The following is a 23,682-nucleotide window of genomic DNA, read 5'->3' on the forward strand; positions in this document are numbered from 1 at the left end:
TCCTTTGGGACTAGGAGTAACCTGAATATTGTTGTGATTTTTGGTGTAAGAGACCATCTATCACAAAGGCAGGCTTGCCTGGGTGGCAAGATAGACCAGAGTGCCTAAGGGGACTGTCTTTTATAATGCTTCACACTCGATAGCTGGGGAAATCTAATTATAGAACACACAACCAATTTGGGGTTTGTGTCCTGTTTGTAACAGTCTGCCTTGAGGTCAGCATCCATGTTTATGAACTACTCTAGACAGTTCAGCACACTGAAACCCTTTTCAACAGTGTTTACAGCGGTTTAGTTTAATCTGATATTTTACTGAATTAAACGGAACTGGTAACTCAGTTACATTGGTGAAAAAAATCCAAAATCTTTTTCTTTTTATATATCACAGATTCTAGGGTTATGAGCAGCATTCCTTAATAGTCAATAAAATAAATTAAATGCAATTATTTCCACAATCATACATTGTTGCATAGTTTATTTGCACATACACAGAAATTCATACCTCGTAGAAAGAAAAAAAAATAACAATTCACATTTGGCAAAACTGTCTTCATAACGAGGGCCCTGATTCTGAGCCAGTTTTATACTGTTAGTGTCTCCAGTAAAATAGGTGCTTCACAGTGTTTTTAAAAATGATCTTCATGAACTAAATTTATACACTATTTTTACCCACATAAAATGACATTTCCACAGAGCACAAGAAATGTATGAATTGGATGTGAGCTCGTTTTCTCTCTCATGAAAACAATGTAAACATCAGCTGTTTAAGCACGTTTCTCAAAATGGGTGTTACCATAACAGTGACAAAAACGATAGCAATTGCATTGCAACAGTACATAATTATTTTGTTATAGTTAGTAGGACGTAATTTCTACTGTTCTTGAGTGTGAAATATGATGTATTCAAATTGATCAGACATTTATTAAATTACTTCAGAATTCTGGCCAGGCATGCCTCCAAGCACTGCATGGAAGGAATCCTCCAAAAAGTGGGACAATTCCCACCACATTTCTTATCAGAAATGAACACTATACATTCCATCCCATATCATGCATATTTAAGTAGCTGGGCTGTTAAACTAAAAACAATATCTGCACAGTGACAGTCCAACTGAAAATAATGGGAATGTTATACAAAAATATAGGTCATAACATGACTATTCAGTTCATCTTAGGCCACGTCTACACTTACCGGGGATTGATGCTGCTGCAATTGATGCAGCGGGGGTTGATTTAGCAGGTCTTTCACTAGACTCGCTAAATCGACCACACAGTGCTCTCCAGTTGACTCCGGTACTCCACCGGAACGAGAAGATTAAGGTACTGCCGTCGATGCAGCGCAGTATAGACACCACAGTAAGTTGACCTACGCTACATTATTCACATAGCTGGAGTAGTGTAACTTAGCTCGACTTACCACAGTAGTGTAGACGAGGCCTCAGATCTACTATGTAGTGAAACAAAAGGCATAAGAAACTCAACTGTGTTAAACATACAGGGATATATACAGCAGAGAATTTTAATTAGATTACATTTCTAGTGCTGTGAAAACAAAGCACTATGTAAATATTAAGAGGCAAACTGCTTACCAGATAGCACTGATTAAAATATAGAAAAATGTCAGCATTTCACAAAAACTAAAAACATGTTTCAATGAGTACAAGCAAACTCCTTTTTTCCTTTTTTGATATAATTAATGAGGGGAGAGAAACGGTAGCTTTTATCGAGGGACTCTCCCACAATATAGGCAAGCATATGAGCAAGGACAATAGAAGTGTCAGTGTTCTGGAAACTGAGGTTATTTCTCCAGATTTTAGGTTCTGCCAAACTTAATTTCCTATAGATGTATTTCTTTTCAAAAGAAACATTTGTAACTCTTCTCCTTGTAAAAAGAAAATAAATTGGTTAGTCTCTAAGGTGCCACTAGTACTCCTTTTCTTTTTGCGAATACAGACTAACACGGCTGCTACTCTGAAATCTTCTCCTTGTGAAGATAACCCTCATACTATAAATCAATGCACTGCTGTCTTGTCTGCAATACTCTGCACCTAAACTGAAATAATATAGCTCCAACGGAGGTGTGAATTGCTTCCATTCCCCTTAATGGAGTATTAACTTCACAAACTAGTATTAGCCATTTAAAAGCTTAACTATTTGGCTGTACCCAGCCATGTTAAAAGTGTCATGTTTACCTAGATTACAGTGTAAAGTTGGTATTTTAAATGGGAAACCATTACAAATATAGCATTGGTATGTTCATATGCTTTCAGATATTTCCTTAGCTGCATTCTTCAAAATTATGCACACAAACCCCATTGTAAATCCAGTCCTTTCAGAAGAGCAGGCTATTAAATTTAACGCTGGACACACTCATTTTTTTTTTCCAGGTAGGTATAAGAAAACTGCAGATCTTGCCAGGTTTTTATAAGCTTTCCAGTTCACCCAGTTAAGTTTTTAATGTTAACTTACTGTGCAGTTTAAAATACCTTTTTAGATTACCATAATCATGTCTTGCAGATATTACTAGATATTAAGATATGAGAGTAGGGCAAAGTAGTATGTGAAATAAAGAATTCCCACAGAAATTCCCCTGATTTTGATTAATATTCTTGTAGATTATTAGTGTCCTTGCAAAAAAGCTACAAGTAAACATGGAGACTGATCCAACGCTCATTCAAATGAATAGAACAATGCTCATTGACTTCAAATGGTCTTTGGATCAGGCCACATATGAAAAACAAGTAGCTGATTCACAACTGTCCCTACTGTCGCATTTACTCAAGATGGCTGGGTAACATCTATCCAAGGTTTAGGTTACCCAAGATTTAGGTTTTTACACCGCTCATTGAAATATCTGAACAGCTGAACATTTAGTAGAAGGGGGAACTTAAGACATACCATGGAAAGAAAAGATAGTGATATTTGTTTATCAGGAGTAAAATGTGGGAATAATTGCAAGAGGGATCAATGGCAGGACAGAGAGCCTCCTTCATGTGTTTGTTCTAGGCTTCCACAGTAATCCACACTGCCAATCCCTTGATCAAAGGAGGCAGGAAACTTCTTATGTTCAGAGGTACCCAAACTTTCCCCAACAGTTTGTTTCAGCTCAAGGCTACACCGTAAACTTTCATGAGATATATTATGTTCATTCATGAAGACAAGAGAAATATGCTACAGAAACTCCTAAGGTCAGATCCTGGGCCCTGATCAGGTCACTTTGCTCCATCAAAGCAGCACACTGACTCTGCTATAGAGACAGACGAAAGGGTAGCTGAGAATTCTCTTTGGCATGGAGGAATCCTGGGCTGGCAGAATGGTCTGTACCCATTCTTGCGGTTGGAAGTTGAAGCAGTCCTGTTTAGCCCTCTGTTGGCCCAGGACTAGAGCTGGCGATCAGAGCTATCTTTGCATCGACTTCCCTCAACTGCACAACTGAAAATTGTGTCAGCTGAGTTTATTTTAAATTAAAGTTGCAAAATACAGCTGAACTGCATAAATGTTACTTTAGAGCATTTCACTTTTGTATCTTATTTTACATTTCAGATGTAACAGTAAGTAGCCAATCAAATTAAAAGAAATATCACATCTGGAAATAGTGAAGTTTCCAAGCCTCTAAATCTTGCTGCTCCAGTCTGAGGACTAATTACTTAACTTTATGTAGGTCTCATTTTATCTTCTTAACTTCCTTAGAAGATAAAAAAAAATCTATAGATTAGAGCATTTTCATTTTAAACGATATTCTCAACAACAAAGAAATTTTCAAAAAATTGACCATCATTCCTATCACTGTTTCAGCTCCTCTGGTGTAAGCAATGTTGGCTCTGGGCTGCCAATACCATTTTTAGCATTGTGTGGATTAGAGCTCAGAGGAAGTCCAACTGCTGCTGAAAATGGCCATCATATTTCATTTTAAGCATAAAGAGTGCAGAAGGGGATATGTAAGGGTTTAGCGATGTGGGGTGAAACTCTGGTCTTATATGGCAAAAGTCTCATTAACTTCAATAGTCCCAGGATTTCACTCTTGGAGTCTGATTCTTCTCTAACTTACGTCAGTGTAAAATTTAGACACACTCTAGTTCAACCATAAATTATGGGGCTAGAAGTCAGAATCATTGAATGAAGTTTTATGGCCTGTCTTATGCAAATCAGGCTAGATGATCATAATGGTTCCTTCTTGCTGTAGTACTTATGAGTACTTATGGAAGCTAATTGAGTTACACATGTGTGTGTTGGGGGGGGTTAAAAAAAAATCAGGCCTCTAATGCTTTGAATACTCATATTAGGTGACCAATATTCAAAAATTGGCATTTGTAATTGAAATGCTGGAAGATCTTAAGTGCAAAACAGTGATTGCTAGCGCTTCCGAAATACACAACAAATATCCTAGAAGGGCACAGAGTTTATTTGACAGACTCATTCCAAGAAGGCCTAAATCCAGTGAAGTATAAACTATACATAATTTAAAAGTGCAATTTCAAATAGAGGAATACGCTGGTGGGAGGGGAAATCTTCCTGTTGGGTAGGGTAACAGTGTGGAGACCAAATCAGCTTCAAGATTTCAATACGAGGGTGGTAAAATTTTGAAAGCTATTTTAATGAAAGTGATGCAAATCCTTTTATAACTGCTGTTGTGAGACTTTCAATATTATGAATGCACAAGTTTTTGTAAAATCTGCCCATCTCAAGGGAAATCAGCTGAATCCAAGCCAGAACTCAGGGTGTTAGGGCAGGTTCAGATGCAGACCTCTGACCCTTTAAAATCTGAAAGCCTGAAACAAAATATTTTTTGCATTGTAAGCACACTATATAATGTCGTGTCATAAAGTGACCTCTTCACCTGGGTCATGTGAAGTCATTTTAAGACTAATATATTTGTAGAATGGAAGAGTTTAATTGTGCGAGAAGTAAACCAGTCAAAGAAATGGACATGAGAGTAAACAAACAAAATGTTACTTGTTTCATACACAGCTTTTGAAGGGTTTCTTCTTGAAGATGTCCAGCATTCAGTTGAGAATTTGCAATATGTTGCTGAGAATTGTCTCTCTCAAGTCCAGCTCAAGAAGCAATGGAAGGGATTTTATTGATTAATCCAATTGAAAATGATTAAGGCTAAACTTAAGAGACCAATAAGTATGCCAAAAATAAACAATGCACAAGCCTGTGAAGACAGAAGAACAAACAGTGAATGTTGAACAGCCGAATTCAATTTATACTTCTGAGAATTGCTATTAAGACCCTGACTATGAAAAAGAAATTCTACCTCCAATGCACTGACAGGCTTTAACAGCATATTTTTTAAATGATCTGCTACGTTTAAAATAACCAAAGTATTTAAACACAGCTGCTCTTTCCAACACAAATTAAATATATTCAGAAAGCTATTCATCTATATGAACACTAAGCTAAGCCTGCTTTGGGAATGATTTCACAAAGAATTCCCTTTCAAAACCAGTTTAGTGTGTCCACACTATCCACCTGGGAACTGTGTAGATGAACTTTGCATATTTAACTAAATTCCTGGAAAGGAATTAATTCCATTTGACCCTATGCACACAGGGGCTCAAAGTAAGTTAAGAAACAGAATTTAAACTCTACTTTAAAGACAGTTCTAGTTAAATACATTCCAAACTCTGCTAGAGCAGCCAGGGCGGATAGAGACAGACCCTCTGGAAACCATGTTTAGAAACAGCATTCTATTTTCAATAGCATTGACATGGTTATAACAGTAAGCAGATTACTGATTTATAGCCAGCTCTGCTGATGTTATCATGCTCTATCTACACAAGCTACTCAAGACTTTAAACTGTATGTAGGTGTCAATACTAGCCTTTCCACTAAGATTTCCCATAATTGGTAGTCCTAGTGCAACCCTATAGAGGAGAGGGCGAGGGGAGATAAAAATGGTGGGAACATCAGCGTAGATGGTCTGCTGGCATTTTAACCACTGTGTCCTCTAACTTTTCTCAGTTGATATGGTGGTTAAAATGACAATGACCATGGCCACAGGCAGCAGCATGTTGGTTGCATTAGAACTCCCTCAATGGCTACCACTGGTAGTGCTGTAGCTGTTGTATCAGCTGTGGGAAACGTTAGGGGAAAAGGGGGCTTGTGCCAAGGAAGGTTTATTAGGGAACAGCATATAAACAGTGTTCCACACAAACATGGTTTGGCTGGACAACATGGACAAGGCCAAACTATATCAGAACTGTGTTTAAAAACAGATGGATCTGGTTTAAAGCCCCAGATCTGGACTTTGGGGAAATGTGGATTCAGATCAATATTACACAGCTTAGGTTCATGAAAGAGGTGGACTACATTAGTTTCAATAAGACCAGAGAACTGAAACAGAACGTCGCAGAAGACAAACTCCACACTACTATTGCAGACTTCAGGCTGCTAAAAATGGGTGCAGTGCAAAAGGCAAAGCATATTCTGTAGTATAATAAAATTTATCTAACATTAGAATCCTTGCATACAATAACAACACATGGAAAAATATCATACCCCAAGCTTCTGTCGTGATATAAAGTCCTCCCTGCTAAGTTTAAGATAAAACAGTCCAGGATACACAAAGAGCAAACACGTAGATGTGGTAGAGCCTTTACAAGATAATAAGAAAAAAATTATTTGTAGTAAGACTGGTACAGGGATATAAGCAGATATATTGTGTGATCTTTTTAGAATAGAACCCCATAATCCCCAAAACAAAACAACAAAAACCCAAACAAACAAACAAAAAAAAACTTACCAACTAATCCAAATACATTTCTAATATCGGGCACAAACAATGCAAGCAAAACAATGATTGCATTGAGTGCTAAAGTGACAAGGATATGGCAAATCCATGAAGTAGGAAGATGAGATAAAAATATCATCATTACAGCCTTCCTTGCCTATATAATGAAAGGGGGAAAAAAAATTCAAGCAGGCACAAAAAACTTTATTCTAAAAGCCTTATTGTTATTTCCATTTTGATAAAGTATACCTTAGGTTTTACTTGGAAAAGACAGTTTTAAAGGAAAACATTTATTGATGTAGTTCAACAAAAGCCAAGAAAAAAGGTGTTCACATATAAATGTCATAGAAAATATGACACATATACTTTACTGCCTTTAAAGAACAAAACATTTAAATTACTGCAAAATTGTGTGCACACACAAATCATTAATATATGTAACTAGCTCCTTATGAAGAGCATATGGATTGTAGTAGTTGGATATACTTTGATGTTAATATTTGCTAATGGTTACGTTTATCCAGAGAGGCATATCATTATCCTGAAAACTAAATGAAGTTCTGAACATAAATCCCCTACCAACTGACAGAATTGTCCCCTAAATTTTAGAACCACGTGATAAATACTGCTTTAAAACTTAAGTAAATGTTACACTATGTGAAGACAAAGCTACATTAAACTTTCGTTAAATCACTAGCAGCAAAGTATTATTTGCTGACTTCAATTTTCCTCTCCATACAGCCTTTTGAAAACAGAATTTAAGAAAAATGAAACAAAATAAACTTTAGAAATACTTTAGTCTCTAAATTAAAAACAATGCTGTGGGTTAGTTTAAATCTAAGCTCAGTCTCAGAAAGCATAAATTAGCTTAGTGGTTAGTTGTTATTTTGGAGTTTTCATGGAACATATGCAAGTATGAGGTCTTTGATCAATCACTTGACAAATGAGTAAGATACACAAAGCTAGATGTGACTCTAATATTGCAGTCTGCAAAGAATTAGCATTACCATACTATGAAACTGCTATGCCAGCATCAAAACTTTTAGGAGTACTTACAGGGAAATGGATTAGAGGCACTGTCAAAATCACAGCAAATAACATGCCTAGTTTTACAGTCATGATGACAATATCATGCGGCAGGTACCTGGTGTAACCTTGAAGTAATTCTGAGTCCACTTTGTCTGAAAAACCAAGAAATTGAATGTCAAACCAAAGGGAATTCAGAAACAGAACAACTATATCTCACCTATATTAATTCTCAAAGTTTCCATTTGGAGCAACTACTAGGCTGTTTTGTGCCCATAGCAGAATGGAGGCCGTGTACAAATTTCTTCCTGCCCCTAATGAAGCCAACAATAAACATATGTATGTTTCATACACAATCTAGAGAAACTTCTATTGTCTGAGTCATGAAACCAAGCTATGTACAAGTGAGAAAACAAACATGGAGAAGAAAGGGCTACAAGAGAGGGATACTCAGGCTTTGCAGATGTAGACTATAAGCTGGCCAATCCACAGGCAAGGCAACACTGTGCTAGTGTCAGGGATATGGGTGGTTGGACTCAAGCCTGCATAATGTAGTATAGACAATGGAGCCCAAGGCAGGATTACAAAGAGTATAGATTTCAGAGTAACAGCCGTGTTAGTCTGTATTCGCAAAAAGAAAAGAAGTACTTGTGGCACCTTAGAGACTAACCAATTTATTTGAGCATGAGCTTTCGTGAGCTACAGCTCACTTCATCGGATGCATACTGTGGAAATTGCAGAAGACATTATTATATACACAGACACCATGAAATAATACCTCCTCCCACCCCACTCTCCTGCTGGTAATAGCTTATCTAAAGTGATCATCAAGATGGGCCATTTCCAGCACAAATCCAGGTTTTCTCACCCTCCACCCCCCCACTGTGTACAGTCTGTGGGGGGGCGGAGGGTGAGAAAACCTGGATTTGTGCTGGAAATGGCCCATCTTGATGATCACTTTAGATAAGCTATTACCAGCAGGAGAGTGGGGTGGGAGGAGGTATTATTTCATGGTGTCTGTGTATATAATAATGTCTTCTGCAATTTCCACAGTATGCATCCGATGAAGTGAGCTGTAGCTCACGAAAGCTCATGCTCAAATAAACTGGTTAGTCTCTAAGGTGCCACAAGTACTCCTTTTCTTTTTTTAAAGAGTATAGATGCTCCAGTGCTTCATTAACAAATCCAAGGTCTGCTAACTCGAGTTTTACTAACCCTGCACTTACACTGCAGGTATACCCTGGTGGCTTAAAGAAAACAGATGATGATGATGAGACAGATGATAAATTATCCTGTAAAGACAGCACAACTCAAGGCCCCTTCTGTAGATAACTGAACTTGATGAGCTGTAACCAAGGCATTTGTGGTAGCCTTCAAAGAAGATATCTAAAATAGCGATGAGTGGGGCTTGAAGAGGGTCCACTTCGTTAAACTAAGACCAAAGGAAAAATATTCAGACCAAATAAGACCTTATCAGAATCTTTTCTGGTTTATGCCAGAATAGTAATAATCCATGGGGAATACAAGAGGATTTACCCTCTCAGGCTCCAAGCAGTAAGGTGAAGCCTGGTATAATGCATTTGAAAAATTTGGTCCTGCTATGGCATGTCCTAGAGAATAGGCTTGCTAACTGACACCTCCAGTTTGAAGAATGAGGGTCTCAGTAGTTAGAAGTAATCAGAACAATTTTTGCTAGGTTTTTAGTCTTCTTGATCATTTGTCTGAACAGAGGAAAAAAAGGGTGGAATTCAATAAGCCAAGGCACTGTGCCATATAGCTGATTCTTTATTTCTGGAACAGAAAACTAGGATACACTTTTTGGTTAAACTGGGTGGTGAATTTGCTCAGAAGTAAACTCTTTCTGCTGGACCAATTGACCTTACATGTTCAGCTTTCCATACACATATGGTATAAAGTGATTTGGAAGGTAAAATTTCACCATTTGGGAAAGTAGCTGCAGCGCCTCTAATTTCAAAGAGAAATTCTTGGTTATTCTTCCTAATGTATATATGCTACTGTTGTCTAATAGTTGCCTTCTTTCAGTATTTTTGCAGACTAGTTATTATGGGGAAAGGATGATTGGCTAAAGTCATTAATGACTTTAACATGTTAACTTCTATTAATGACACATGAGATTGAGATTTGTTTGACATGTAAGTGATTGGATGTTGTGGCAAAAGACTGGTGCTTGAGAGCTCGCAAGTTAAACCCTGGGAAGTACAATAATTTAATAGAAAACAGGGTAGAAGCAACGTAAGAGACCAGGTAAGAGAACTTTCAGTAAGAACTTTAATTCCCTCAACAGTAATGAGGGTTCTTCTCTTACTCCACCACCATTTTAAAACTATTTGGAGAGTGAGATTAGTTTTACAAAAGTCACATCTGGGGTGGCAACTATTATGTTCAAATCTCTTATAGCACAAGCACAACTCCTATTTTTGGTACTAAAAGTGGGAAATGATGATTACTTAGAAAACAAACCAATAACTGCAACTTTCACTTTTGTTTCCACGACTTTTGCCCTTTCATCCTGACCATTCATGACTTTTCTTGGAAGATGCCATGATTTTAACAAAAATCACTCGCCTACAGATGATCCACTACTCTAACTCATAGCAGATTTATGCTACCATGGGCTTCTGCTCCTATCAAAGCCTCTTGGTCACCCTGACTTACAGATCCACAGCAAAGAGTCAACATCCTTCCAAACTGGATGTAGAAGAAACATCTGTTCTCAAAGGAGTTCTTTTTTCCTTTCCAGTTGGTTTTTACTTTTCTAAGAATGGCGTTTATGACAAGGGGATGGAGAGGTGGGGCAGGGGTGGGGGAGATTCACTCATGCAATTTAATTTGCCTTTTTGGCTAAAGATAGGGAAGGAGTAGCCTGCACACAGGAAAGAACCCTGTATGTATCCTCTGCAAAAAAACCTATTTAACTAATGTACATTATACCATCAGGCCTGAAAGGAAAGGAAAAGAGACAATCATTTCAATCAAAGTAAAGGTTAAGGGCTGGAGTCAAGGCAGAGCAAAGCTCCAATTAGGTCTACTGCATAAGGGACCAGGAACATGGTCTCCAGGACATGACTTCAGTGCTCTTTCTTCCTTTCCCTTTTTGCTGGGGACTTATCTGGAAACAAAATGAACAGGAACCCCACCCTGGAATCAGCTTCAGTGGTCTTCTGCAGTGGTACTCCGCACCCACATTCCCGCGTAGGCTGTTTGTTTCAACTTTCTTCCATGTGGAAAGAGCCAGCATGTGGTGGAACTAGCCCATGTTGCATTGACCAATCTGACATGGTGCTAGGCAGCAAGGTGAATCAGGCTTTTATCATTTGAGGGGAAGCCCAGGTAACTTATTTGCTCTGTCACGGTCAGATCCAGACAAAGGGGAATCAAGGGCGGGGGGGGAGCTAATTTGCAGGAAGGCAGTAAAAGTCAGGTTAGAAAGCTGGCAGGAGCAGGGCGGGGAGAGCTAATTTGCAAGAAGGCAGTAAAAGTCAGGTTAGAAAGCTAGCAGGAGCAGTCCTACACCAATAGCAAAGGCATAAGGTAGGGACTGCTAGTCTCCACCATTTAATTGATAATAGGAATTTGTTGTGCCTACAAGAGAAATACATTAATGCTCTGAAGAGGCAGTGTGCTTTTTTGCAAGAACTCAAAGCAATTTCCTCTGCAGATCAGTAATTATTTGGTAGGTGTCAACAGGACTGGTGTTGTGCCAGATTGTCCCGAGCCCACAGACATTCTAAACAGATAACACAAAATACCCAGAGACACAAGGGTTCTCTTAAGAGCATTTCCCCCCCTACTGTTGGGCTGATAGTTTTATTTATTTTGAGTGACAGAGATTAACACATTAACTTCATGAGAGGAGTGAATTTTGAGAAGCAATTTGAAAGAAGAATCCTCATGCAGGTCAGTAATGCATTTCAGTGACCATGTTTGTTGATGCATCTGAAGAAGTGGGTTTTTTACCCACAAAAGCTTATGCCCAAATAAATCTGTTAGTCTTTAATATGCCACCGGACCTCCTTGTTGTTTTCATGTTTGTATAATGCTACCATACTGCAGAGGGCAGTTGATCCAGATTGCTGGATGGAAACTTGAGAGAATACAACTTTGGCATGTATGATCTAGGAACAAAATGTGCAATCATGTGAAAATAAAGCTGGACACATGTAGAGCTGAACAACTTTCTCTTGGAAAGATATAGCACCGTGACATTATATGACAGGGTACTGCAAACACTATCACACAGCTGACATACCACACTGATACAGGTAGCTTCTATCTAGATGTTACAGGAAGACTGAACTGCTATATTAAATGGACACTCACCTACTTCTGACAATGTTATGATAGACCTTTAAAAAAAGAAAGCCATTGTGTAGTTAAGAGTTCTGAAATCTGTCTAAGTATTTGGGAGAAGCAAGCCTACCAGAATGGCTATTAAGTCACCTATATTTAAGCCCCAGCTACAAAAAATGGCACTTCAAAGTGTTCAAGAACTGCATCATCAATTGCATAGTTATTACACTGCTGCTGCAGCATACTGCCATGCAAAATCTACAGAAAAGCAGAACTGAAGGAGTCTGCTGAACAGATAGGATGATTTTTATATGGACAAGTTTATAATCGGAAATCCTCATTTTCTGTTTAAATACAAAAATTCACCAACAAAACATAACTACCACCCTCCCCATCCCCACCCTGAACAAAATGGCAAGGGTCCTTTAAAGAGAGAGACACCTTCAACAGAACGCACACCTTGGTCTCTATGACCACAGTAATTCATACTCTATGTATCATTTTGTGTTTGTGCTTCCTCTGGTTTGCCTTTCTGTTGCAGATAGCAGCGGTATCTTTAAGAAGTCACTTTGTGTGGAGGAATCTATGATACAAATAATTAGTGAGGCTGTTTTAGTAAAGCTTTCTTGGAGTGTTCGTTTAAACTTTTGGTTTTGTTTCATTAATCAAACAGATTTCTATTCAAATAAATCCATACAAGAAACCTACATCTTATCATGGCCTATGTGACGTGTCCATGCTGCTCTTGGCAATGCTTTGGAGAGAGGCAAAAGTGACTGTAATCCACCTTTATACCTCCGTGCTCCCAGGGTCATCCTGCTACTGACCCAGCCCTTGGTGAAAGGCACAGCAGGCCCTGTTGTGCTACGGGTGCACTGGGTTGACCGAATGGTAATTAGCATGTCAAGCTTCTCTAATGTAGGCATGATCTTAGACGATATTTCACTAATCCCAATTAACTAAGTGAACGGTTTACTTGTATAGTGTTTACGGCCCCTATCCGGCAAAGAATTACATACATGCTTAACTTCCACACTGAGCAACCATACTGAAGTTAATTTTTACAAAGCTAGGCACCTCTGTAAGCCTTTGCAGGACTGGTGCTTAAGTGGCTTAATTATTTCATATGTGCAACACAGGCCTTATTTTAAATACCCCAAATATTTTATTCCTTCATATGCATTCTATAGTAGGCTTTATATATTTGCAAACAGAATGAATTATTTAGCACACAAATAAATGAAAAAATCCTTGGGAGCAGGCTGAATCAGTACATGTATTATGCAGTACATGATAAGCCCGAACATTCTTCACTATTATCTTGACCTCTAAAGAACTGTTAAGAACATACTTACCATAAAAAGTAAGGTACCCAAACAAGGCAGACACAAAATAGAGTAGGAAACTCAGACCAATTCCTGTGTTGGTTACATTCTGCATTCTGCTTTTTGATGGACTAAAATGCAAAACAACACCCCCCACCCCCGAATAATTATTATGGTTTAATGTATGGTTTGAGGTGTTGAACACATAGCAGTTTATCTTTAGAATGATCTTACAATTTACATTTTACAGGGATGAACCCCTGTGGTTTATCATTACCCAATACTTTGCTGGTCCCTGTATTTGCAGATTTCAAATCACTTTACACATGAAGACAAGTATCATTATCCCCATTTTACAGACACAGAAACTGAGGCACACAGAGGTGAACTCCCCACCCCCACACCCCCAGTTCTGACTTGCCCAGGATGACACATCAAGTCAATGGCAGAGCCAGGAATAGAACCTAGTCCAGTATCCTATCAATTGAGCCCCACAGGGTGACTATCATAACAGCGCAGATTTAGCCAAATGCAGGCTCTCTGGCTGCTATAAAAATCAGCAAGTAAATGTCTGTGGATTTTGTTTTTTTCCCAGTAGACAATGAAAACATATTTGCTAGTTTCTCTGCTACAAATATAATCAGAGGCTATGTCTACACTATAAGCGAGGCATGTGATTCCCCTGCTTGTGTACACCTATTTGCAGTAGCTTGATGAGAGCTAGCGTAAGTATAAATAGCAGTTTAGCCGTGGAAGCATGGACAGCAGAGGCAGGGGTGAGCTGTGCTGAGTACAAACCTGCCTGAAAACAGTGGGGACATATTTGGCATGGCATAGGTCAGCTGTGCCTCTGCTGTCAGTTCCCATGCCATCACGGCTACATTACAATTCATACTCGCTAGCTCTTATTAAGCAAACACAATTACGTGCATATAAGCAGGGGAATCACACCCCTCGTTTGTAGCGTAGACATAGCCTAAAATGCCAGTGCTGCCTCAGATGAAAAATTTTGCCTACCTAATATATAAAGGATAAATTGTCATTGTTCAACCGCACTAAGTTGAATATGGAACAGATTTTCTGACAACTTTGGTTGAATAAGAAAAACACTATCATTATATTTCAACATTACTTGCTTTCCATATGTTACCTTCGGAGCTCACAGTAAATGGGCAATACTGAGGTATGACAGAGAAACGAGAAGGCCATGGTTGGAATGGCATAAGCACTCTAAAAGGAGGGGTGGGGCGGGGGGGAGAGAAACAAAGAAAAAAATTCTCACTATAAACAGCTGTAAATTAATTTGAGTGAACCTAAGATTCTACTTCATGGCCTCAATCCAATGCCTGAAATCAATGGGAGAGGTTTTGGACTAATGCTTCTGGATAAACTCTATACTAGATAATGGGGGTTTCCCAATTGTTTCATGCAACTGTGCCATTTCAGCTAAGAACTCCAGTATATCAGCCAATACCCTCCTGACAGTGGAGGGTACGGGCTACAAAACTCTTTTTGGATATATAAAGCCCAAAAGTGCCACATCTTACTCGCCTTACTCATGTGGGTTCTTCCACTTTAGTTCCTGAGCCTACTCCCATAAGCAGGATAAGTAGGATTTGGCACATAGGGTCGGTAAAAATACTACAATTGGTTATTTATATAGTATGAAACTTACCAAATTATAAGTACAGCTGTCTATAACATGCAACATTACTGTGTCAAATTATTGACTCCTTTAACCTGCCCTGAACTTTTCGTTAAAAAATTCAGTATTTGTGTCTCTTAAAAATTGGTTACAGCATTCAGAAACCTGAAAGACCTAAAAAAATGCTTTTGCAAATGAAGTCTGAAGGCTGTTCTATAATCAAAAAGTTTTATCAGTAAAATTGTCAGGGGGGTGATTTTTCTTCTGCACAACTAACAGCTAGAAAATTTTTTTAAATGAAAGCTGAGACTCTGGAGAACAACTTAGAGGCATATGTGGGTACCCCCAACCTACAGCTATTCCTTTAGAAAACATTGGTTTATGCCCTATGCCAGCAGGGTTCATATCCATTAAAAAAACAAAACCTCTGCGCACCCCACCTGTTATTAAGATACACAGCACATTACCTCCTTAGAAAAATGAAAGAGCTTTGCTTTACAATCCTCAGTAGAATTTGAAATCTGTGCAAGATACATACACAAAAAAAGGGAAATGACATATTAAATGACTGACTACAAACCACAGACATTAGATCACATTGTTTCAAGCTAATAAAATCATGCTAATTAAAGAGTACCAATATTCTATGAATGAAAAGGAACTAAGGATTTATCAACTATTTTTTTAATTATAAAATATTACTAACCTGAGGGTTTTGATGTAGAGAAAGAATGATTTATATTACTAAAAAGATACAAAAGCTTCAAAATAGCATATATGTTACCTGTAAGATCTCTATAGGGCTGTTTAATGTCAGTGGACAAGGGATGGACCATTTTTTTATTACAACCTGTAAAGACAGCGTGTATTTAATATTTTCAAGACTGCCTGAAAGCTGGGGTATTATATAAATAATTAGAACATGAGTATATTGATAAACACAGTAATACAAGGCAATTACAAACAACCTGCTTGTCTATTGGAGAGCTGGGCAAGGAAGATCAAAAGGATTTGAGAGAAAATGCTGTCAACATCATTCCACCCAGCCAGTTAATTAGATATTAAAGGAGGTCTAACATTGCAATGGCAGAAACGTGGTTGTAATTAAATGGCAAAAGCAGGAAAAGAAAACTCCCCAAACCAAACCCCTAATATTTCCCAGAAATCTATAGGGAGTTTTACCCACGCTGATGGTTTTGACAGTTCCATGTGGTGGGGACGAAAATCAGAAGGAAATTAAGGAAAAAAATATGACACTTTCCCTCTCATGAGTCGATTTATAATTATAGTTGCATTCTTCCTGTCACTGTATTTATGGCTCTGTCCACATTTCCCATTCTAGTTACCTATTTTTAGGTGTTAGAAATTCTTTATATCACTTGCTCGAGGCTTTAAACTTGAAATAATAAGGGGTCAGATTCATGACAGGGATAAAATGGAAGAGATCTGTCCTTTTATCTCTGAAACTCTACCTGTACAAACATGCTAGAGAGACAAGATTGATGAAGTAATATCTTTTATTGGACAAACTTCTATTGCTGAGAAAGAGAGAGAGAGAAGCTTTCGACCCTACACGAACTGTTCTTGAGGTACATGTACAAACGTGGCATTCTCAAGAAAGCAATGACTAGAAGCTCCCCACTCTCATGGAGTATCCCCAGCAAAAGTGTGGCCAGAGGGAATAGTGGGTACATGGCATGCTATTCATGCAACCTTGCAACACAGACAGAAAAAACCCTTCTGCAGCAATAACATAGGTCTTAAATTATGCAGCTTAGAAGCTTTCAAAATATTTTTCCATCAGCTGAACTCAAAGCACTTTGCAAATGCAGGTAAGTTTAATTATTTCCATTGCAAATGAGGGCACTGAAGTAGAGAGAGGAGATGAGACTTGCTTGAGGTAACACAGAGATCTAGGACTAGAACCCAGTTCAATGCCCTATACACTAGACCAGTGGTGCCTAAACTTTTCCTGTTGTGTCCCTGCCTTACCAGTAATGGAATCTGTCCGTGCCCCTCCATTACAGCACAGTTGGCTCAGCAGGGGAGCTGGGGCTGAAGGCAGGCATGGAGGCAGAGCTGGGTGCCGCTCCCTCTTTGCCCCCCTCTACCATGGGGGCTAGCCTGCTGGGCCCCACTCCACGCCGCCCTGAACTTTCCTCCATGGCCTCCTAGGGTGGAGTGCTGCACAGTTTGGGAACCACTGCACTAGACCATGTTGCTTAAATAAGACATGAGCGATATATGGTGCCTATCCCTGCAGCAGGGCATATTAAATTTGTGCTCACAAGCAAAAGCTGAAGGAGACAGTATGTGCATGAAGCTGACTGTACAGAATTATTGTATAAGTGATAAATTCATAAATGATCTGGAGGATGGTGTGGATTGCACTCTCAGCAAATTTGCGGATGATACTAAACTGGGAGGAGTGGTAGATACGCTGGAGGGGAGGGATACGATACAGAAGGACCTAGACAAATTGGAGGATTGGGCCAAAAGAAATCTGATGAGGTTCAATAAGGATAAGTGCAGGGTCCTGCACTTAGGACGGAAGAACCCAATGCACCGCTACAGACTAGGGACCGAATGGCTAGGCAGCAGTTCTGCGGAAAAGGACCTAGGGGTGACAGTGGACGAGAAGCTGGATATGAGTCAGCAGTGTGCCCTTGTTGCCAAGAAGGCCAATGGCATTTTGGGATGTATAAGTAGGGGCATAGCGAGCAGATCGAGGGACGTGATCGTTCCCCTCTATTCGACACTGGTGAGGCCTCATCTGGAGTACTGTGTCCAGTTTTGGGCCCCACACTACAAGAAGGATGTGGATAAATTGGAAAGAGTCCAGCGAAGGGCAACAAAAATGATTAGGGGTCTAGAGCACATGACTTATGAGGAGAGGCTGAGGGAGCTGGGATTGTTTAGTCTGCAGAAGAGAAGAATGAGGGGGGATTTGATAGCTGCTTTCAACTACCTGAAAGGGGGTTCCAAAGAGGATGGCTCTAGACTGTTCTCAATGGTAGCAGATGACAGAACGAGGAGTAATGGTCTCAAGTTGCAATGGGGGAGGTTTAGATTGGATATTAGGAAAAACTTTTTCACTAAGAGGGTGGTGAAACACTGGAATGCGTTACCTAGGGAGGTGGTAGAATCTCCTTCCTTACAGGTTTTTAAGGTCAGGCTTGACAAAGCCCTGGCTGGGATGATTTAACTGGGACTTGGTCCTGCTTTGAGCAGGGGGTTGGACTAGATGACCTTCTGGGGTCCCTTCCAACCCTGATATTCTATGATTCTATGATTCTATGATTCTAAGTAAAATAAGGGCATTACTTCCAATGACTGGTGCAGATTTCTTCTGCAACAAATTGAAGTACATCTGTCATGACAGAAATTAATACTGTACAAACTACAACATGTATTTCAATAGTACATATCACCTGCTTCAAAGCAGTTAACTATGAAAACTAAATTGTATTTCATACAGCTTCCAGATTTTCAGAGTAGCAGTTTTAAAAAAAACAACAAAAAACCATCACCTTACATTTTTTCCTAACAGTATTATTTTTCTTTAAAAATACATAATGGCATATGGCCTCACTTACTATTCTTTGTAGTTCCTAAGTTGTCATTTACAAACTAAGGCAGAAATGTGCAATTTTTACAGCTTCATAAGAAATGTAGTACCCTCCGCATCCCTGAAATACATAGGGTTTCCTAGCCACACACACAAGTTCTGGGCCTGGAACCAAAATGCTTTCTACCTCTGCAGTATCCACATGTGAATCTTGCTTATAGTTTATGTTAATCTCTTATGGTTCTATGCATACATTTCTTCTTTAAACCAAATTTTTTTTCAGATCTGTTCATTCATCGTAATGTCTTATTTCTGAAAACTGCACACATTTCCTTTTAAATGTAAAAGGACCACAGAATGCATTTTAAAACTCATTGCACCTACCTCAGCCCCAGATCTAACCAATAATTCTTGAGGGTGGTAACTTTTTTAAAACGTATTTTAGAGGGGAGGTCAAACACTGAGCTAATAATGGAAACTCATTTTCAGCCTTGTTAATTACGGAGAGGCTATTGTTGCTCCATAATACCAAGCTGAAGAAGATTACCTCCCAACCTCCCCATAAGAGCATTTCACTTCTTGACAGATCCCCTAAGGAGCTGTTTTGGTCAGCTTTGAAGTTTGGTTTTATCACACGGTTCAGTTCCTAATGGGTTGCCTTGCTCTCCTGGATGGCACGTTCTTTCGACTCATTTTCCACAATGTTTATCCTTTTATACAATAAGTCTGCTGTGCAAGTCAATGCAAGCCAGAGTAAAGCAGGGGGCATTTTGCCATGCTTCTAAATAGGACTCTTGTTTACATACCTTCTTGATCCTACTAAATATTACATTTATGCATTAGCAACTGTATATTCTCTTCAGTAAAAAGCAATGCAATTCTAAGGCACAATTCTCTTCCTAGGGCTGCATAACAGATCTCAGCTCCAATATTTGGTTCTGTTTCCTTTACAGAGCCCACAATTGGGGAATATCAGGGTCAAAAATCCCCCAAATGGCTCAGAGGAAAGAAGTTTTCCTTTCAGTTGCAAAGAAGGTGTTTGATGTATTAATGGAACTTGCCTAAGTTCTAGTTCTCTTGGATTCTTTTTGAGCAGTTTCACTTTGAACTGTCTCGCTTCATTCTACATGTAAATTTAATTTACTTGTAATATGACATTTTCTTCCTGTGCTAGTTACAGTAATAGTTAGAAGCTAAGAAAACAGAATTCCATTCCACAAGTAGGAAAATGAAGCATACATGCCAGTTTTCACTGCCATGTCAGCAAAACAAAAATATTGTTACATTTACCAGACCAAAATATAATTATTTTAAATCTTTTCACATGTTTTAAAGTTCATACATATTTTCATCTCTCTTCAGCAAAACACACTTATCCTGTCCAAAAAAGTGTATGCCGGGACACAGAAAACTCTTAGTTTTACAGAGAACTTTAAAAAAAGAAGAAAAAAAAGGAAAGACTTATAAAAGCATTTAAACAATAAGAAAAATGTTAGCTAGATAAGCTGAGCACTGATTTTTAACTTACCACAAGAGCAAAGTACACCATAAAGAAAAATGATAAACTACTTGTATAGCCAAGAAAGCCTGTAAAATAACAGTAAAAATAAAAGGCAATTTATAAGAAAATTGATCCTAATGTACAGCTAAAGCTTTACATTTTAGGCATGTTTTCTATTACAGTGCTTGGTATCTGGGGCTTAAGACTCAGAATAACAACATTCCAACTGCCTGTCACAGATCATTTATGTAGTTTTGTAGGGCAGAATTAGAACGGGCTTACCACTAATGGCATGCTGTAAGTAAATGCAGCTCTTTAATGTTCTGCTGTAAAGATTTTATTTTAGTATGGCATACAAAATACTATTGCAACCCAAGTAATAGGTTAACTAGGCAGGCCTGGAAGGCAGAACATGCTACAATAACTTAAATAGTCCCTACCATTACCAACCCCCTGCCAGCTAAAATAAATAAATAACCCATTAAGGTTTTTAAATCCTCAGTTGTAATTGCTACTAAAATAGAATAATACTATCTTCTTTCCTTAAATTACTTACCAATTTTTGGAAGAAGTGCAAGAGGAAAAACAATGCAGACTGAAGTAATCAGTAACAGAACTCTGCCGTCAAGATACCATGACCTATTGAAAAAGTTAATTATAAATTGCACAAAGTTCAAAGGCCCTAAAATATACATATATTACTTTAGTAAACACTTATCTTGGACAAATAATCCTTAGGATAAAAATATGCTTTTTTAATTCAGTATGGCTAGATCATCATGCTCACTATAAGGATTTGTATTTTAAGCTCATATATATGGCTGTATTGAAATTGAGTTCTCCAACGGTCAGAATACAGGAATGACCAACACTGTTGACAGTTTTCTGGTAGGCAAATACTTGCATTGAGATTGGTGTAAGAGGCCTGATTTACACAGCTATGATTACTTCTTAATAACCATGCAGTATGCAAAACCCTGAGCTCAGACAAAGTAGTGGATCACAGCACTGGGATTTCCAGGACCATGGTTAAATCAACATCTGTACAATATACCAACTGCAATTTGATTGACTAGAACCACACATCCATAGGACTAAAACAAAAGTGGCCACCTCAGCTTCCCACTCTTTTCCCTATCCTGTTTCTCCCACATGACCTTGGCTCATCTCCACCTCCAAGATTCCCAACACGGACAGCTAACTTACACACAAGCATACTTCATTAAAAAAAAAAAATAATGATTTTTTAAAGACCCTACTTCTCCCTTCTGCCCAAGTTTCAGTGAAAAACATGCTGATGGACGCAGGCAGAGGAAAGAAAACACCCTATATCCATCACACTCAGTTTTCAAATAATGTTTATGAGAAATGTACATTTTCTGAGGAGAAGAGAGACAGAGTAAGGAAAGAAGAGAGAATATATTTATTTATTTATTTATTATGGGAGAAGTGGCCAGTCATTCCCTAGGGGCACAGATACGAGAAAAGTAAAGGAGATAGAGGGGGTGAAAGAGCATCTCCTTTGTCATTTACATATATAGCATCGAAGAGGTACACAATGCTTTACAAAAATCAAAATTCATCCAAAAAGGTAGAGTCCCTTCTCCAAAGAACCTGAAGTCTTATGCTCCAATACGTCTGTTAGTCTATAAGGTGCTACAGGACTCTTTGCTGCTTTTATTAAAAACAGTAACAGAGGGTGCTCCCTGCTAACCTGGTAATAACCACCATATCCTTGACTGATAAATACCTTGCAAATCAGCCTTCAGGTTTATTACCTATGAACACCTTGGCCTTTGGCCTCAGAGTTTGGGTAGTCCAGGATATGGTTAGCACTTCATACACAGGCAGTACCCGCAAGACATCATTTAAAAAAAGAAGCAGATGACCTGAGTTTCACAGAAAAAGTACTGTCACTTATATGGACAACTACCGGTCCTGTTTTTAAAAAAAGTGTTATGTATAGTGGGATAAAAAAGCCCAGAGCCAACAAGCTTATAGCATTGTTGACAACTGGAGGTCATACTTCCAAGTCAAGTGACCATTTTGCTATGTATTGAAAATTTCTGTAGAAACACAGAATTCTTTTTTTTTAAATGTATTGTTGCCTAGATGTGCTACAGCTTCAGTTACTTTCTAATGAAACTTTGCTATTTGCAGCCCTTAGGAGCAGTGTCAGTTAACACCACACAGCCTAGACAACAGCAGAGCTCCAGCAGTAATAGCAGCAGCCATCTTGGCTAAATATAGGGCCAGTTTTCTCACTGTTTACAATTTGTCCCTCATATTTGCTTTAAAATGTTGTATTTACATAGTACTTTATTGAGGTCATTCCCTGAAAGTGTGCCCCCAATATATTTACATGTCATTTTAATTCACAGTTTGTCATAATTTGTTTCCCACAGGGTGGCTGACGAGCTTTAAAATTAATAGAGGGGGTTAAGTAAATGGACCATAAATGCTGCGCTAAGTGAGGGGTAAGCTGAAGTACCTTAGCTGCAGTATATGTGCGGCATTTGTTTCAAGCCACATGACTGTCTAAACGAACAGCTAAACAATCAATAGATTATAGTACTTTAAACCACTGATGAGTTAGGAGGACAAAACTTTTTTGGTTAGCATGTACTAATCAATACTATTATGTTTGGAAAATGTGTTCTTGAAAAAACAAATAAGAAACCATATAAAATACCACTACAACATATGAAATACAAATCAGAAAAAAGAAAGTATTACAAAAAGATTCTTAAAGTGTCTTAGTTTGAAATATGGAAGTTATTTTTTATTAAAAATTAACAATGAAACATCAGCGATCAACCCCCCCAAGTTTTTCCATAAAGTATTATAGTATAAAAACATTTTCTCTCAAAATGAAAGTTTTTAGATTTCCTATAAAACTGGTTTGAGCTGTAACTTTACTCCTCTATGATAAAAATGTTCCAAGTATGAAATATGAAGTATAAGTTTTTAGCTGTATTGCAAATGTTTTGGCAAGCAGATGTTCTTTTTTTTCCATATTTTAACTAAAAACAGACATTTATAAATTGATTTAATTTCATTCCCAAATAGAACAGGACAAGACCATCATATGTTCTAAATTAGGTTCTTACTCTCAGTCCATATCAGTTATACAACACACAGGCAAGACAACTTAATTGCATCAATCATATCCTCCTGACAGGGTCATTAAATGTTAACAGAGAGCTCACAAATTACAACATTTTGACGCAGTCTGTGTTTTAAACTACGTTCATGTCATCATCAAAAAATATATGGAGTTCTTGTTATTCAGACTGATTGAAACATTTCTATTTACAATTAACAAGTGTGTATACTGTACTTTTTTAAAAAATATACAAAATAAGCATTAAGGCACATTGCAAACTATGGTCCTAAGCCTGGAAACACTTACACATGTGCTTAACTTCCTCAACAGAAAAATTTACATGCATACACATACTCTAAATACATTTCACACATACATATTTAGATCCTATACATGCATATAAAACTAATTTTTCACAAATAGTGATGTTTCAAGTGTGTGAATTTGCTAAACTAACTGAAGTACA

General features: G+C 38.2%; 1 protein-coding gene across 11 annotated transcripts in view; it reads right to left on the reverse strand.

Annotated features, from left to right (window-relative positions):
* Positions 1-457: 457 nt before the first annotated feature.
* The window catches only part of SLC38A6 (solute carrier family 38 member 6), a 54,840-nt gene continuing 31,615 nt past the window's right edge, over positions 458-23,682 (reverse strand). For 6 of the 11 annotated variants that reach the window (XM_037901136.2, XM_043550151.1, XM_043550150.1 and 3 more), the window contains 10 exons: positions 20,667-20,749; positions 20,138-20,196; positions 15,826-15,891; positions 15,509-15,562; positions 14,547-14,626; positions 13,427-13,527; positions 7,791-7,915; positions 6,747-6,891; positions 6,503-6,597; positions 458-5,156 (listed from right to left, as the gene is read on the reverse strand). In XM_037901136.2, the coding sequence (XP_037757064.1) occupies positions 5,076-5,156; positions 6,503-6,597; positions 6,747-6,891; positions 7,791-7,915; positions 13,427-13,527; positions 14,547-14,626; positions 15,509-15,562; positions 15,826-15,891; positions 20,138-20,196; positions 20,667-20,749 (889 nt within the window). In that variant the 3' untranslated portion in view covers positions 458-5,075. Of the gene's footprint in view, positions 5,157-6,502; positions 6,598-6,746; positions 6,892-7,785; positions 7,916-12,101; positions 12,128-12,530; positions 12,655-13,426; positions 13,528-14,546; positions 14,627-15,508; positions 15,563-15,825; positions 15,892-20,137; positions 20,197-20,666; positions 20,750-23,682 lie in introns of those variants that run through there. The other 5 variants (XR_006291939.1, XM_043550148.1, XR_005225632.2 and 2 more) reach the window with 5 other exon arrangements.

The sequence above is a fragment of the Chelonia mydas genome, chromosome 6 (assembly GCF_015237465.2).
Source record: "Chelonia mydas isolate rCheMyd1 chromosome 6, rCheMyd1.pri.v2, whole genome shotgun sequence".
NCBI classification, from domain to species: Eukaryota; Metazoa; Chordata; order Testudines; family Cheloniidae; genus Chelonia; species Chelonia mydas.